The sequence below is a fragment of the Lissotriton vulgaris genome, chromosome 11 (assembly GCF_964263255.1).
Source record: "Lissotriton vulgaris chromosome 11, aLisVul1.2, whole genome shotgun sequence".
NCBI classification, from domain to species: Eukaryota; Metazoa; Chordata; class Amphibia; order Caudata; family Salamandridae; genus Lissotriton; species Lissotriton vulgaris.
The window spans coordinates 586431016-586448096 of NC_141699.1; the positions used below are offsets into that span (position 1 = coordinate 586431016).

Below are 17081 nucleotides of genomic sequence, written 5' to 3' on the forward strand. Positions count from 1 at the left end.
CACTGTGCAAGAACTGTATTTGAGTCTCAAAAAGAAATTAGCAGTCCTCTTAGCAGGGCTTTCTTGACTGGTTTAAGGGTTTGAAGGTAAGCTGGTTAAACAAAATGGAATTCATTTCCTGGAAGTGTGGTTGGTGAAGTGCTCCAGCAAGAAAGTTGGTGTGGTGTGCAATTCCGGAAGAATAACAGTGAGGATGAAGAATTTTGACAAAGTTGTGTAAACCTAAGAATCTCGTATTGTTTCCAGGCTTGGGCCACCGAACCGGGTTAGTATTTTATGCCCAGAATTGAAAAAAATATGACTTTGGTTCGTCCACATGAAAGATGAGGAACGGTTGTAAGATGTAGTCTTTTTGGCCGCTCTTGTTTCTTGTAAATAGTTCTTAAACCAGCAGAGCGTAACAGTGTTTTCCCTGCTAGAGTTGCTTAATTCTTTTCCTCTCCCAGACTGAGTGTTGAAGACTCTCATTTGGCTTTTCCTCTTTTATCCGACTGTTGAGTAATACATTTCTCCCTTTGAGAGAGAATTTTTGTGTTGAATGAAAGGGCAGCATGGCTTAGGAGTGACAACTTCTGTTCTGTTACTAACATATTGAGCGTTATGAAGATTATGAATTCATAGTGATGAACAGTTTCAGTCCTTTAGGAGATGAATCGTTGCCTCACTCCCTTTGAGTCTCTCTTACACCCGTGGCATGAGACTGCACTGCCTTGTTTAAGGTCTGTGGTAATTTGTAAAAAATTATACAGTGCATCTTTTTGAGTTTTTAGGCCTGTCCGTTACTTTTGAGATGCTAACCGGAAATGCTTGAGAGGGTGGAATAAAAAAAAAGTAAAAATGAGTTTCCCAGTCTTTCTTGTGGCCCTAGAGCATTCTTACCTCTAGATCTTATAAAATCGATTTTCAAAAGGCTCTCATCTCCTGTAGTTTCTGCTCTTTGTGTGACACCCACCTCCCATTCATCATCTCCCAGACTTTCTGGTTGTGGTATGGTCTTATTCAGACTATAACCGCAGACATAATCTTGTCGTTTGCAGCATGTTTGCCATAAGATGTTACAGTTGCACAGGACTTTCTTCGCCACCAGCAAACTCAAACCATCTCTTGGTTTAGAGTGCTTGCAGTGCTGAGGGTCTACATTGTTTTTAAATATATATTGTGTAAAAGTTGTGAGTTTTTATTAAACTTTTTTTGTTCTACAGAATATTTGAACCGTCAAAACTTTACTACCTGGAAGCTTTAATCCCTTAAATCTTAAATTCCTTTTAGATCAAATAATAAAATATCCCTGTATGATTATTACTTTTCTAAACACCTTATTCTAGGATAATACATTTTTTGCATTAACTAATTTGGACTAATAAACCTAATACTGAATGTTTTATTGATCTTTTTTTTTTTTAGTAATAGCCAGTCACTACAAAACTCTCAAGAAGTGATCAGCAAATCATGTTTGTCTTAATATTCACTTCTAGCCATATGATGTTTAGACTTTGGCTTAAAAAAGAAGCTGCCAATGGTTAATCATTCGCTTCATGATATTAAGCAGTGTTAGTTTTCGAGCATTATATTTTCAAACCACTGGAGTAATCATCATATCTCTTAAGGAATGAAATACTGATACTTACCGGTTGTCTAGTATGGTAAGGTATTATTTTCATTCAAACTATTTGTTAGTTCTCATTAATATTTGTATTAAAGTAGGCACGCTATATATTTTTGTTTTTCTTTCCCCATTTATATTTTCATTTTAACTTATTTTTTTAGGTTTCGCCTGGCGTTAGCAGCGTGCATGCGCTGCTCTTGCCATGCAAGGGCTTCTTGGAATCAATACAAGAAGTCAGTTTCTGCTCCGTCCCTAAATTTCATTGGCGAGTGTCATTTACCATAATTAATTATGCCGAACAGAGTGTGCTCATTGTACCAGAGGCTTTTCAGTCCCTCCTGGTTACCGCCTTGTCCTCTTTTGACCACGCCCACCGGGATTAGATCTTTCACTGGCGCCGAGAGATGGTGGGTTTTATAATGACTGGCAACATTTTTTTTGTTTTTACTATTGCATTTGTTCTTGTTACATTTTCGTGAGGTCCACTTCAGGGACACGGCGCTCTGTTATTTTTTTTTTTTAACTTTGAAACTAAACCCGGCGCCGCTTCACGAACGCCGCGCTTGGTTTCTTTATATATTTCTTAACTTTAACACTGAGCGCAGCGCCCACTTCAAGGACATCGTGCTCAGTGTTCAAGTTAAGAAATATATAAAGAAACCGAGCGCAGTGTCCTTGAAGCGGCGCCGTGCTCCGTTTTAAACGTAAGCATTTGCATTGTAATCGGAGCTATTGCGTTGCAAATGCATTTTTACTTTGTGGCTATTCTTTGCTGCTTGCGAGTTGTACAAGGAGGTTTAAACATACCTGTCTCAATGTCATTAACAGAATTGATACTTTCCTTAAAGATGACCAGAACATTTTAAAGTGGTATGACACCAACAACATTACTTGTTTGCGCACTCCCTATTCTGAATAAAGCCCCTATTAGCTCACCAAACGCTAATTTTAATGACATCTGCCTTGGTCAGTAAATGTTAAAACCCACCATTTTCACCCATTCCCCCTATGGCTGTCATGACCACCCTGAGCATGAACGGGTTCGCGAACTCTCATCACCATGCGAGGTACTCCTCCCACTCGCACCTCCTCTCCCATCACAGCTTGCCCTGCCCAAGGCAGACTGTCACAGTCCGCTTCGGCACTCGCTCAAAGCCCAGCCACAGTGGCCGCGGTCGGTGCCCGACTCGCCCGCTGTAGAACAACTCGCCCAGCCTCATGCGAACTACACAACCAATCACCTCTTCAGCATCCTCTGTGACGCAGAGGAGACATGAATGCTCCAAGTTTTAGCAGTGTCTCGTACTTCACACAGAATAACCCTCAGCGGTTGTATAGTGTGGTAAGCCATGGGATTGGTCGTCATACAACCCGGGAGTGCTATTCATTTAAAAGCCCTGAATGTGTGGACAGGCTGCTATCCAACTTTTAGAGCGCGCTACAAGGCCACACCAATGTTACAAATGTGTTATACAATTCTTAATAGCACACCATAATGACTGAGCACAGTTACAAGGGCCAGATGGTAGGGTTGATAATGACTGAATGCCTAAGATGTCTGCTCCACTCTCACCAGTCACAAACAAATAATGGCAGCAAGGGAGTCATTCGCCGCCCCCCCCCGCACCATACAGCACCAGATATCAAGTAATTTGTCAATGGTGCACTGATACAAAAGACGTAACATTAAAAAGTGGACACATTACTCAAGACGTTGCTCCAGCACTGGACATTATACAATAGATCCTGCTTCAGTTTTGGGCAATGTGCTGGACTTAAACTCTGGCTTCAGTAGACCTATGTTAGTCCCTAAAGTAGTTGCAGTTCTTCCGGTTAGGCAATGAGAAATGGGTACTGAAGCACAGATGGAGCTTCGGGTTTCGATACAATAATCCAGTAAATTTTTCAGATCTTGTCCAAAAATGCCATACTTAGTCCCCTTGTTGGCCATAATATGCCATATATGGTGCTAAAAGTAATGGGAGTGATATTTCGCATGTATTCTCAAGTGAACACAATACACAACATTAATGTGCAAACTGTATATTGATAACAACACCTTCCTCTTATGATGTTTATCGCTCCAAAGTTACTTTTGCTTTTCTTGCGACCCTTCTATAATATTTACACATTGTTTAGTAACCTATTAACAAATTCATAGACATTCAAGGACAAGGGCAAGTTGTACTGTATTCGTAAGTGCTGTACTTGTTCTTTGTTTTGCACGTAACCTTAGTAAAGCCTTTCACATTTAAAAAAGCGAACAATGATTGGCTTCCTCAATGTTTTTTTCTGCTCTCAGAATTTGAACTGCATATTCAAGTAGAACAAGCATTGGCATATACAATAGTTCTCGCTTTTGGGACCTTATAAGTATTTAGTTATGCAGGACACAATATCCTTGGTGCAACAACATCAACTGTTGCATGGCTAAACACTTATAAGGTCCCAAAGGTGAGACCTATTGGCTAACACAATGCTTGTCCTTTGTTGTTCTTCCTTTTGTTGTTGTTTTTTAACTGTTAACTCGAATGAGTTAAGGCTCTCCCTTCTCTGGGTCATGAGCCTGTCACTGAATTATTTACTAAATTGATCTGTCTCTTTCCTGGATTAGTTACACAGTACCCAATCAAGGTTGATAGGGGTGTTAATAGTAAATTGTTTGAAGGTGATTTTATTTTTTTTGGTTTCTTACTTTAGATCGTATGAGTAGTTGATCAGATGGAAGCACAGAGCTGTTGTACTTACTGTCCTTCATGTTAATACACTAATAAAGTTTAGACTAGAATTAAAAAAAACCCTAACAAGGGCATAGATTCCCTAGTGTTTTGAAAGTGAAGCTTCAGAATCAGTATCACAGTTCCAACATCCCTGTCCGAAAAAAAGTGGCACTGCGATAGAAAAACATACACACCAAATTTAAAAGCATGGCGTGTTGCAGATTGGCCTGACTAAAAGGTAATCCTCGCCTTTTAGCCTGCAGTACTCAAGAATACTGAATGACCCCCAACTTAATGAACAGTATACATTTTTTTGAAACTGTCATATCTATTGTGGCCGAAAAAAACAAGTAGAAGTTGCCCTTTTGTTCTGTAACAAAACATAGTTGCTTGTTTAATCTCTTGGTTCCATGGAACTTGCACACTGCTGCAAGAACTTGGTGGAAAGCAACATCCCTACTCAGTGTGATCGCTGCCATGTCCTTTCTAGTCGTGCAGTATATTTTGCCAGTTATTCTGCACACAAGTTAGTTGAGGACCACTTCACTGATTGACTGGTTCCTACTTCAGAAAAAAGCTTAAAACCCTTTTATTCCCCAAGTAAGCCCTCTGCCCTTCTCCCTCTCAGCAGGATACAAATCTCTCATAGCGCGGGGATGCCCTCGGGTCACCAGGCGCTTTACAAGTCGCTAAATAAATAAATAAATAAATACTTCAAGATGTTGCTTTCCTGAATCCAAGGCATCCAGATGTCTCGTGTGTTCCAGTCATGAGCATGACGTAAGGTTTGACAAGGCCCTGCAATGGAGCATCTTGCTGTAGAGCGGTATATATGGCAATTTGCCACGTTGTTCATCAGGACATTTTCGGCACTTTCTCTGCAACTCGAGATGACACAAGAAATTTCTAGTGAAGCAGCCTAGTATCCAAGAATGTCCTCTGAAATGTTGGCGCATGAGGCAGAAGGCATGCTGCTGGAGCTCTTGGTTCCTCAATTCCTTATTGGACTATGAACCTGCCCACATGTATTCCCTCATTTTTACGTTTTTGGAATGTGTCACTGCAAGTTCCTCAAATGTCTCTGAATTTTAAACTAAAATTCTTGTAATAACTGATGCTCCAAAGAAGTGTACATAAAATTGGTGTGTGAATCGTATTGCCTTCTCTTGGTTAGGTGATCTCAATTTTTTCTCTAGAGCTAATGGTCATTCTTGACTAAATCCCACCCTTATTTTTCTCCAGTAATGCTCTTGGGCTATTTAGTTGACAATCGAAGTTTTAGCAGAAAAACAACTAATTTCCGAACCGCAGTCTGAACAGCAGGACTGAAGAGCTAAAGTGTTTCTGTATAAATAAATGGGTCCGTTGTAGCTCCTTAAGTCGAGATTTGGCACTAGTGGGGAAATAGTAAGGTGTTTGTGAAGGGTTTCTGTCGCAGTATGAGCTACACCACATTCCCCGGTGAAGTTCTGGAGTTTTGATAGGCCAGAAAATCAGGGTTGATCTGTTGAGAAGACATTTATGAAAGTGGCTCTTGTGAATGCAGTTTTACTTGACGTGAGCACACTGGGCACATTTTAATCACCTTTCCAAAAATCTACCCGATAACAGAGCTCGTCCCCAAACCCTTCCATTGCGAACATGGTCTTGCGTGCTTCTGTTCCAGCACCATTCCATTACTTTCCAACCCCTAGAGTTTCTGCTTGGATATTCCGTAGTTCTGTGTGATGCTGCCCGAACTGCACCCTTGGGTTTGGCCTTTAGCAGGCACTGGGTGGGTAACTTGAACTCTGCCTACTGTACCACGAGTGTGGTGCTGTCAGCTGCACTCCACCCGATGCCCTCCCCCACTCGGACCCCTCCAACCTCGAAGGAGGGTGTGTCTCCCCTTCCTTCATGTAAGCAACAGCTGCTGGAAGATTGCTATCACAGGCGAAGACATCTGCTCCCCAGCCAGAGCTCTATGCCAAATGAATGACTAGAAAATACAAACAGCACGAGTCGAGTGTCATGGGCGAAAGGCATCTAAAGCATGTGAGTAGTGGCTAGTGTTGCTCTAGTCTAGACTGTTTTCTGTGCCGGTGCCTTTTGGGCGAGTATTGTATTTGTATAGGGAAGGGAGTGTATGTAACTGAACAGTTTCGGCTAATGCTTCAGCTGCTCTTTTTTAACTTGTATCTCCAGGTCCTTTTTTTCTAGTAATAACAATAACAAAAGATAGCAATATTTTTGTTGAATAACTTAGCGTTTTCAGTTTTAGAGCCTCGTAAATTACAGATATTATTTCTGAATTATACTCTTGTATTACGTGTATTTCGTACAACCCCTTCTCACCATTTGGATGGTCCGGTAGCACATTCATAAACTAGGCGCCGTTTACAGTTCTGCGATTTCCATTCACGGATATCCAAGTGGTCTGGTATTTTTTTTTTTTTGGTTGTGTTTCTTATTGTTTAAAGGAGAGTCTTATTGGATAGTCTCCGGCAAGCTTGGAGTAGACCAGTCTACTGTTTATGATGTTATATATTGAGTAAGGGTCAGCTGCATTCTGTTCTGCATGTTTGTGGATCATTATGTAAGTGGTGCAAGTGCTTAAGGACATTGCTCTTTGTTTCCTTCAGCTGGGCTGCACTTTTGTCAACGGTTGTGAACAGCATGGGTTTGCCATAGGATCTGGCCTATGGCCAAGGCTTACGCCCAACCCTATGCCCATAGCCTGCTCCCACTGTGCATGGTCTTCGGCCATGTGCAACAGGGATTGGCCACAGGGCGCTGCCCTGGCTTTGTGCACAACATTCTGCAGGTAGTCAACTCTGTTGTGCTGTGAAAAGTAAAGAAAAGAAGAGTGAGTGGTCTGTAATGTACTTTCTTTATTTTGCCCACATTTTAAAAACGGTTCAGGTGATTTTCAACAGCAGCGCTGCAGGTTTTAAGTTATTTTCCGGCACACATTGGAAACATTTCAAACCGAGATTTTCTGCAGACTTGGACTACTGGTTGTGATAAACGGGTTGCTGAGGTTTGGGGAAGATTGAGTGTTGTGCTAAAGTGTGTGGGCTCGCCAGGATCTTAATGGGATCTTGGCTGTAGATAGACATTTGGGTCTCCAGTGCTCGTTGACTCTTGTGGATTCGATGTCGATGTAGGTGATGTGATGATTGTAACACAGCTATTTCACAGAAAGTAAGTAACCATGTTAAAATTGTGTTTTTTTAACTATCTCTTTCCTGGACACCTTGGAATTATAGTACAGTAAAAATTAAGATTAAAAACGAAATACTCTTGTACTAAGCAGCCAAGTGATAGTCAAGAAAATAGCTTCAAGTTTAGAACCTTCTTCTGTGGACTTAGACTTTTCCATGGGTTGTTTCACTGGAACAAGGTCCAGTGTTATCCTATCAATTTTATGCTTCACAGTTTTCCAAAATGCTCAAAGATTTTAGCATAGACCATGATGTGTGCAGTAGATAGCTTCACACAGCTGTGTCCTGTGGCATTCCGTGGATAGCAACTTCTTAGCCTCCAAGAGATTTCAAACTATCATTTTTTATTTTGGGAAATAAGTTCAAATGAATTAGGCCAATAGAGGGATTGGAAGATAGTCCAATTTTTCCAGTACTTGTTGGCAATGGTAAAATATATTTTAGTATCGTTCAGCTAGTAAGGCCATCTGGTAGCTCATTGTTGAGAGCATAGTTATTGTAGCCTGCCATGTGTTCACTACCATCTGTAGAGGCAGCAGCAAGAGAGACCACACAACATTTATTGCATCTTGCCGCATGACTCCAAGCACTTTACTACAGGTCTGTTAGCTCACTTTTGTTGTGTAAGGTTGAAGGTGTTAGTTGGGGTTACAGCTATGAATGTGGTATTTTTATGCTGTGCATGATGCTTGCAGATGTGCTCCATGCTTGATGCAGTGGCATGTCTCAGCATCTTTTACATGAAGCAATATGTTAAGGAGCTTGCTATATTTTGCATGCTTTGTGTACACACCAGTTGAATTGCAGTCCATGTTAAATCATGATTTTGGGAATAGCCATGTCTTTGTTGCTTTTCTTAATCCTACATGGCAATCTATCCTTGTTCTCTTTGGAAGCTTGTTTCAGTGCTTGTTGGTCTAAACAAAAAGGTGCTTCTTACGCACATTTTCTTTTCTTTTTTTAAAGTGGGAATTATCAGGAGTTGTACCATTTGGGATATGAAATTTCTGCTTTGACTAAACATTGAGTTTCAACTGGAAGAAGATTGATCCTGTTTCATGGATTGCCTGAGTGCTTAGTAGGAGATTTGTCTCGCTGCTTGTAACCAGTGTTAGGCCAGGGGTAACGTGCTCCTGCTTCCTCAAGTTAAGGAGCTATGTAGCTGCCACATTTTGGTTTTGTTGTATATTGCCTATTCATGTTTTTTCAAGGCCAATGCTGAAGCCCTTTACAAAGTCAAGACATGCTGAATCCAGAGCTAGTGATGCCCAAATCCTGTTTGAGAGATCTAAATAAAGGAAGTTAACTGTGGAGCTGCTTTCTTTTTGTAAATTCCCAGTATTTTTGTCCAGCGACATATTTGGTGCACTGCAAGTATTCTTCGGTTTCACTCTCTGCAGCCCCAATATATTGTTATGGATGCATTTGTAACTGACTGGACAGGACAGTTTGAACGTAAAGAAAAGTGGATATCTGATTGAGCTGTGACATGAAAGCTGCAGAACTATTGCTTCTCTTAGCTAACACTGGCACCCTTCCCTGGCAAGCCCCGGGATCCCATTGATTTTGTGAGCCACACATGATGATTTGCTCATCTACTAGCGGAGGACACCTGACTTCTCCTCAGGAATCTTGAGAGCCTTTTTCTGCCTGTCTGAAGAACCCTGGCCAGCGGAAAGATCTTGGTGACCCTTTCTTCCCCGTTTTTAGGTCGAGCAGACCTTTGTCTGCGAAGACATCTTTTGTTGGCGTGTTCCGATGAATGTGAGACAGGGGATGTGCACGCGCTTTCCATCAGCGATTTCACCTCGTGGGCGAGCACGCCCAGCCCGGCGCCGTGCACATCTCCTGTTCTCAACATTCACCGCAAGTCAGCTTCTGGCCATCGCGCGCGTACACACACACACACACAGCCACAGCCACACTCAAGCGTGCGCACACACACACACACACACACACACGCATGCACACACACACACACGCACGCATGCACACACAGGCACACACACACACACACGCATGCGCACACACACACGCATGCACACACAGGCACACACACGGACTTACGCGCGCGCACACAACACCCCCCCCCCCCCCCCGCCCCCCCGCCTCCCCCCCCCCCCCCCCCCCCCCCCCCACTCACCGGGTTTCTCAGGCTCCTCTCGTCCCGCGGTGGTGGCGGCATTACACACGGATACATTCATTTTCGGTAGGCACCGGGGGATTAAACAATTTGCCCACAATTACAAGATGTAGAGCAGACCCACTACGCCGCATTCAAGGTCTCTCGAGCAAAACAGGGATTTCCTGGAAGTCCGCCTTACGTCACAGAACGTACTCGCTCTCCCATTGGGCGTCCTCTCTGTCACGTCACATTGTTCAAGACCTATCCTTAGCCCCTTAGCCCTGTTCTCCTAGGCAGTTGAAACCGGCTGGGACTGATCCAGTAGGACGGCGAAAACCGGGCGGCGCTGTGACCACTGCCCGGCATGGAGACTTCTCTTCCCCCCCTCACTCCCCCCATCCCCGACACCGAGTACTGGCTGGGACAGAGAAGGCATTATCCCACCCAGGCCAAGAGCGTAGTGGGATGACTGGCTCCTTTGGAACCTTGGGAGGGGAAGTTATAGGTACCGGTGTGCTGTAGTGCGTGTACATGTGCGTAGATTTTCCTCCTGTAGTGCACCGTTTGCTCCTCTTGTTTCCCTGCTAGCTGCGGTGATGCAGACCCGCTGTAGACAAGTGGGCTGTCTGGTGCCATGGAGAACCGCGCGTCTAAATGCATGCACACTGTGACGCGCTCTTCTGAGTGGGTTCAGCTCTGTAATTTTGTGAGTTCTGCTGATTTGAGGAGCCTTAAAATTCCTCCTTTGCAGTTTGCTGCTGGTATTTTTAGCCTCGGCCTGAACTGCAGCTCCCACAGAAAGAGCTCAGGTCAGGTGGCTCTAAAAAGATGTTTGCTTGTGTGCAGCTTAAAGTGATTCGAAAAATGTAAATCAATGCTTGCTGTGTTGTTGTTTCATGTATGCTGCAGTAAACTGTGCTTAGTGCCAGGGGACAGGTAGCTGGGCTGTACTTTATTGAGAAATCTTGAAAGTCCTGCAGGGCTGGGGTAAAGTCAGACACATAGCTGTCAGTTCCGTCCCACAACCCAATCGGTAAGGTTTCCAACCCCTTTCCGCCCGCCGCCCTCCTCCCAATAAGCCCTTCTATATCTTGGGGCGAGGGGCTTTTAAAAAGTATCACTACTATCATTATATCCTAAAGTTGTGGCGATGATTATTTCTAACTTGCTCTCGCATGGTCATTTCACTAGTGGGAAAGCCACATTTGCATCAGTAGAATCGTGCAAAAGCACTAGTGTTGCATGGGTAGCAGGCCTGCCGAACTCGTACTCATTTCCATCTTGTGGTGCTGTGCCTGAGACGACGCAGGGGAGTGGAGGGCTCGCGGCCTGCCGGACCTTCCCTTCCTTCAGCACAGACGCACGCCCCCGGGGCACCTGCCACGCTTAGGAGTGGCTGCAAAGCATGCAATGGATCACAACACAGCGCAGCGCCTCCTTACACGGGTGGGAACACCTACTCTGTGTCAGGGCTGGCAGCCCACCCTGGTTTCACCAGGTGGCCGAGAGTTTAGTGATGACACCATGTGATATACGGTAGCACCATGGGAAGTGATATACGGTGGCGCTGTGTGATATAGGGTGGCGCTGTGTGATATATGGTGATACCAAGTTTTATACAGTGACACTGTGTGATACACGGTGCCACTGTGTGGTATACAGTGATATAAGGTGACTCCAAGTTATATACTCTGTGCTATATGGTGACAATATGTTGTATACGGTGACACGTGATATACGGTGGCACTGCTTGATATACGGTGATATATGGTGATGCCAAGTTATATACGGTAGTACTGTGATATATGATGACACCATGATAATATCGAAAATGCTTCAGTTCTGAAATAATGAGACTGACAGTACTATAACAAGTCTCTTCGAAGTCACATCACAGGCAGTGCAGGGTGGCAGGCACTGCTCCAAAGTTCAGATTTTTTTTCACCCTGAGGGTGAAGGCATAAATGGAGAGCCCGATAGGGACCCGTCTCAGCACCTGCTTTTTAGAACTGCCGGTGCGGAGTACCGGAAAGCCCTGTCCATTCATAGTAATACCCAAGGCTGGTGCTTCCCAATCTTTTTAGAACTACGACTAATTTTTTTCATGATAAACTTTCACGACCTACCAAGCTTTAATGGACATGAGGAAGGCAATTTGTAACTTCATTAATCCATTGTGTGGTAACGCCCTGTCATCTACATACATACAGTTTTACTGATAAAACTATATTTCATACAAATGGTAATATGTGGCTATTGAGTGTCCATAAATAATTATTATTGAACATCTCTAAAAAAGTTAACTTGATTTGTTTAGTTTGATCCTATTAAAATCTTTGTTTTAATCACACTTCAGATTTACAAAACATGTGCTTCATAGTTGCTGTCATAACTGCTGAATGTGTACAGTTCATTTACAGGTATTTACATTTTGTGGTGTTACACAAAAAATAGCAGCCTACAGCCTTTCACAGTCTCTGTACCCCTGCTAGACTGTCACATAATTCACTTTACTTTACTTTTTCTGGCTGCACAGTGAGAGGAGTTTGTAAACACCAATGCAATGAATGCAACACACACTCCACACAATACCACTCAGTGCAAGAATTATATGCTACATAATTACACTGCACTCAATGCAACATGCACTCCAAACAATACCACTCAGTGCCACATAATTGCATGCCACACAATTACACTCTACTAAATACAACATACACTCCACATAATTATATGCTACATAATTACACTGCGTTCAACGCAACATACACTCCAAATACCACTCAGTGCCACATAATCACGCCACATAATTTCAATGCAACGTACACTCCAAATACCACTCTGTGCCACATTACAAGCAACATAATTACACTGCACTCAATGCAACATACACTCCAAATACCAATCAGTGCCACATAATTATACTGCACTCAAAGCAACATACACTCCAAATACCACTGTGCCACATAATTACACGCCACATAATTACACTCTACTGAATGCAACACACTCCACACAATACCACTCAGTTCCACATAATTATGCTTCATAACTACATTGCACTCAATGCAACATACACTCCGAATACCACTCAGTGCCACATAATTACACTGCACTCAATGCAACATACACTCCAAATACCACTCAGTGCCACATAATTTCATGCCACATAATTACATTGCACTCAATGCAAAATACACTCCAAATACCACTCAGTGCCACATAATTACACGCCACATAATTACACTCTACTGAATGCAACACACTCCACACAATACCACTCAGTGCCACATAATTATGCTTCATAACTACACTACACTCAATGCAACATACACTCCAAACAATACCACTCAGTGCCACATAATTACATGCCACATATGTAGACTCTACTGAATACAAAGTACACTCCAGACAATACCACTCAGTGTCACATAATTATATGCTAAATAATTAGACTGCGCTCAATGCAACATACACTCCAAATACCACTCAGTGCCACATAATTACACGCCACATAATTACACTACACTCAATGAACCATACACTCCAAATACCACTCAGTGCCACATAATTACACGCCACATAATTACACTGCACTTGATGCAACATACACTCCAAATACCACTCAGTGCCACATAATTACACGCCACATAATTACACTCTACTGAATGCAACACACTCCACACAATACCACTCATTGCCACATAATTATGCTACATTGTTATTAGTAATATCAATACATCTAAGTCACGTAAATACAACACATATTGCATTACAAATGCTATAGGTGTCACATTTGCGAAAGTTAAAAATATTGGCATTGTAAATGACAAAGCTATTAATTTCGCAATTTTCAAATCCAACAGATAAATATAAAATTTGTCATTTACAATACCAACAGCTCAAACTTTCCTAATGCGAGACCTATTGCATTGCAAATGCTTGTTCCTTCTTCCCACCCTCTCAAGTTCAAGGTGAGACATGAGTGCCTTACTTACTCACCTGCCCCAAATGTTGTCAGGGCACACCTTAGGCTGTTGCCTCTACAGTAGCTGTTTTTTCCAAGTAGTGGCTGTGCATTGTTCCTTTCGGTGTTGGTATCTGCAGCAGAGCACTGACTTTTGCCCTGCAATGATAGACCCCCTGCAGTGACAAGGCAGCAGAGGGTTGTTGCCTGTCACTGTCTGTGCTGCCAGCCATCCCCTAGCCAGATGTTCCCGGCAGGTACCCTCAACTTTTTGGTCTCTTCACAAGTGCAGGTTATTTGCATTGCAGCTGCTCCCGAGCCCTTCTGTTTTGCCGCATTGCAAGCTGCCCTTGTTGAGCTCAAACACTGCAAACGGCAAGGCTCCAGACCTCCACAAACTCAAAGGTTTCAGTTTTTCCTTAAATGAGAGCCTTCCCATAGGATGACACTGGTGAAAGACTTGAGCTTCAGAGTCCTAGAAATTTGTCTTAATTTCAATGAAACACCATAGACTACATGGTTGTAAAAACACACATAAACTGCGTTGTTTGCCATGGGTGATGAACTCCTCACTTTTGTGTCCAAACTGGTGCAGTAACTTAGGAATGGCTAGGCTTAGAAGGTTCCATTTTTCTTTGAAGTATTTGATTTTAACTGCATTTTATTTTTTTTGTATATTAAAATATATTTCTTTTGTAAATGAGTAACACTGACAGGAAAAACGTTTTTATTGATTTGTGGTTACGTGTACTTCTTTGGTCTGGTCCTCTTTCCACTGTTGGTTATGACTCTGAGACATTGACTCGAGTTTGACACTTCTGGTGAAGCCTTAAAAGGTTGGTGACTTCCTCTTCCTTCTTATGTGGTTGATAGCAAACATTTCCAGCTCCTGACACTCTTTTAACCCCTGCCATTTCGTTCAGAGTTTGATTCCTCCTTGACCAATTTTTTTAACCCGTTTAATATTTACATGCAGCCACTTGCCTTGCGGATGAGATTTTATGAATGACTGCTTTGAACTTTCCTTTGGGGACAATATCCAACTGAAGGTTCAGCTGGATCCGTTACATATGTTGGACTTGCATCTTCAAGGCTGTCTCTTGCTCATAAAATGCTGGATAAGCCACAGCATAAGATAGTTACTATTGATGGAGAAAGCCTGACTACAGTGGGATATTTCTCTTTGGTCACCCATTATTGGTGACCCTCCTGTCCCTGCTCCTTAATGAAATCTCAAATAGTGTTTTTGGTCAAGACTAGTCTTTTAACTATTGAATCAATATAGCCACTGTTTCTTAACATGACCTTGCAAGTAGTCTGCTCCACAGTAAGGCTGTCAACGTTTTATTTTGACCTTGGACTGCTCACAGCAGCATCATAGGTGCCTTGAGGTCTTACTAATTGAAAACTTCACAGAATCTTTAAGTTGAATCGATGGTAAGGACTTTTGTGAGCTGTTGAAGTGGGTCTGTGAGAACTCTGTCTGCTGTATCATTGTCTTTCTACGTAATGCTTTACAACTAATCCGTAGTTCTAGTAGCCTGTTTCTGTGCCCGTGGTTGATGTTGAAGCATGGGTGTTGAAGTGTCATTTGTGAGGACCTGAAATGCTCTCTTTAAACAAAAGTATGGTTGGCCAGAGGGCAAGGGTCTCTCTCCCTCCCCCTCTCTCCCGTGTGTGAACATACAAGAAGTAGGGGAAGTAATACTTCGCAATTATCCCTACAAATGGGATGGTACCACAAGTACGCCCTACATCACAGTAACTGAAATGGAAGCTTCTCTTGTTTACAATACAGGTGGAGCTTGAATGGCAGATTTGCAGGTTACTCTCCTACGCAGCTTACTTCGCATGCGCATCCCATAAATCAGTTAGCAGCAGTGACGGCTTCTCCCAGCCAGACCATGGGTACTGCTTGAGCAACAGGAGCAGCAGCTTCTCTCCCTGATCTTACAATAGAATATTTGAACTTGCGCATTTCCTCTTATAGCCACTCCAGGACGCCGACGAACTGCAGAGTAATTGAAGTGCCTCAGGAAGCTTTGCAATAGCAAAGGGCGCAGCAGCTCATAGCTGATGTGAGGTGGCGCAGCAGTGTATTGTTCTCGGTGGGGGATATCATTGGGTGTATTCGTGGATAGGTTTGCACTGCTAGAACTGTGCGGGTTGGTTTTAGTACGTGAATAGTCGGACGGGCTGAAAGATTGAAGCGTGCGCACATTTTACACTTGTTAGTATCTAGAAGTGTGAGTTTCTCGAGGGGAGCAGGTCATGGACTTGGTATGGCCCGCTGTGGTTGTCGAGTCGGTAGTATTGCGAAGGAGTTCTTATTTGTATTGGTTAAGACATGACCTCGACGCTGTTGGCGCTCCCCGCCTAATGCAGGGGTTGGAATCGTACAGGTGCCTTTACTTCTCCCTTCTCTCATCGATTGTACTGCTAGGAGGTGCTTCGCTGCCCCTTTGCACAGCAGAGACCTTCACATTAGTATCTGTGCCCAGGGCGCCAGTTTTGGGCCTCGGTAGCTTGCCTCAGAGCGGGGTCGGAGCCCTCCGTGTAGTAGTTCTCACAGCGTGCTGTGTCATGCTCTCTGCGAGGCTGCGCCCTTATCGGATTCGCGCAGGGCTTCGGCTCTGCGTAATCGACCTCGAAAGCTGGCGGCTTATCTTGGTTACGGGAGCGGAAACGTCGCGGTTTATTGAGTGAACCCCACATGGGGACGTCCCTCCAACGCTCATACTCGCATTTTTTGAACTTACCAGTCTGTATTGTGCGCCGCTTTGAAAAAAGCGCCTGCAGACTTAGCCGTTGTGTGTGAACGCTACAGAAATGTGTGACGAGTGCACTGGCGTTTTCTAATGGTCCCCTCTCTATTTTTCTTTCGGCTTTACACTTGTTCTCGTACTTGATTGAATTCAGAAACAAAAGATATTGACTTATTTATGGAAAGATTTGAGCTTTTCAGCACTTTTTAAAAGATGAAGCGCTATGCAAGTGTTGCTTAACTTTCTGACTTCTGAGAACCTCCAATGAATCCCTTTTAGTAGCCACGGATCTCCGCCTAACCAATTTTTAACGATGTCAACCCCAAACAATACACCATAATACAGAAAAGTGTACATGAAACAAATACGACATTAGGAAGTAATGTATTTAATGCACAAATCAAAACCGCAGACATTTTAATGGGGAGGTATGACGTTTTCAACCTTTAGCTTTATTTCTAAAAACTGAAGCTATATGCTAGATTCTGCATATCCCCTTGTCTTCTTTGCTTCCTATACATTCTCTCTTTTTATCAGTTCATGCAACTGCTGCTTCATTTGAGGCCACCAATCATCCATGCTAGATTACATTTAATGTTGTCACGAATCCTATGGATAAAAACTTAATTTTTAGCTTCTGAACTAACCTTTTTACATTTTACTGTGTGTTTAATGGATTCAATGCAGTTTTGCGT

General features: G+C 43.1%; 1 protein-coding gene across 9 annotated transcripts in view; it reads left to right on the forward strand.

Moving 5' to 3' along the window:
- XPO7 (exportin 7) overlaps positions 1-17081 on the forward strand; it is a 687768-nt gene that overhangs the window by 107995 nt on the left and 562692 nt on the right. For 3 of the 9 annotated variants that reach the window (XM_086943666.1, XM_086943667.1, XM_086943669.1), the window contains exon 1: positions 6227-6360. The exons of the other annotated variants lie outside the window; for them this stretch is intronic. In XM_086943666.1, the coding sequence (XP_086799792.1) occupies positions 6301-6360 (60 nt within the window). In that variant the 5' untranslated portion in view covers positions 6227-6300. Of the gene's footprint in view, positions 1-6226; positions 6361-17081 lie in introns of those variants that run through there. 9 annotated transcript variants of the gene reach the window in all.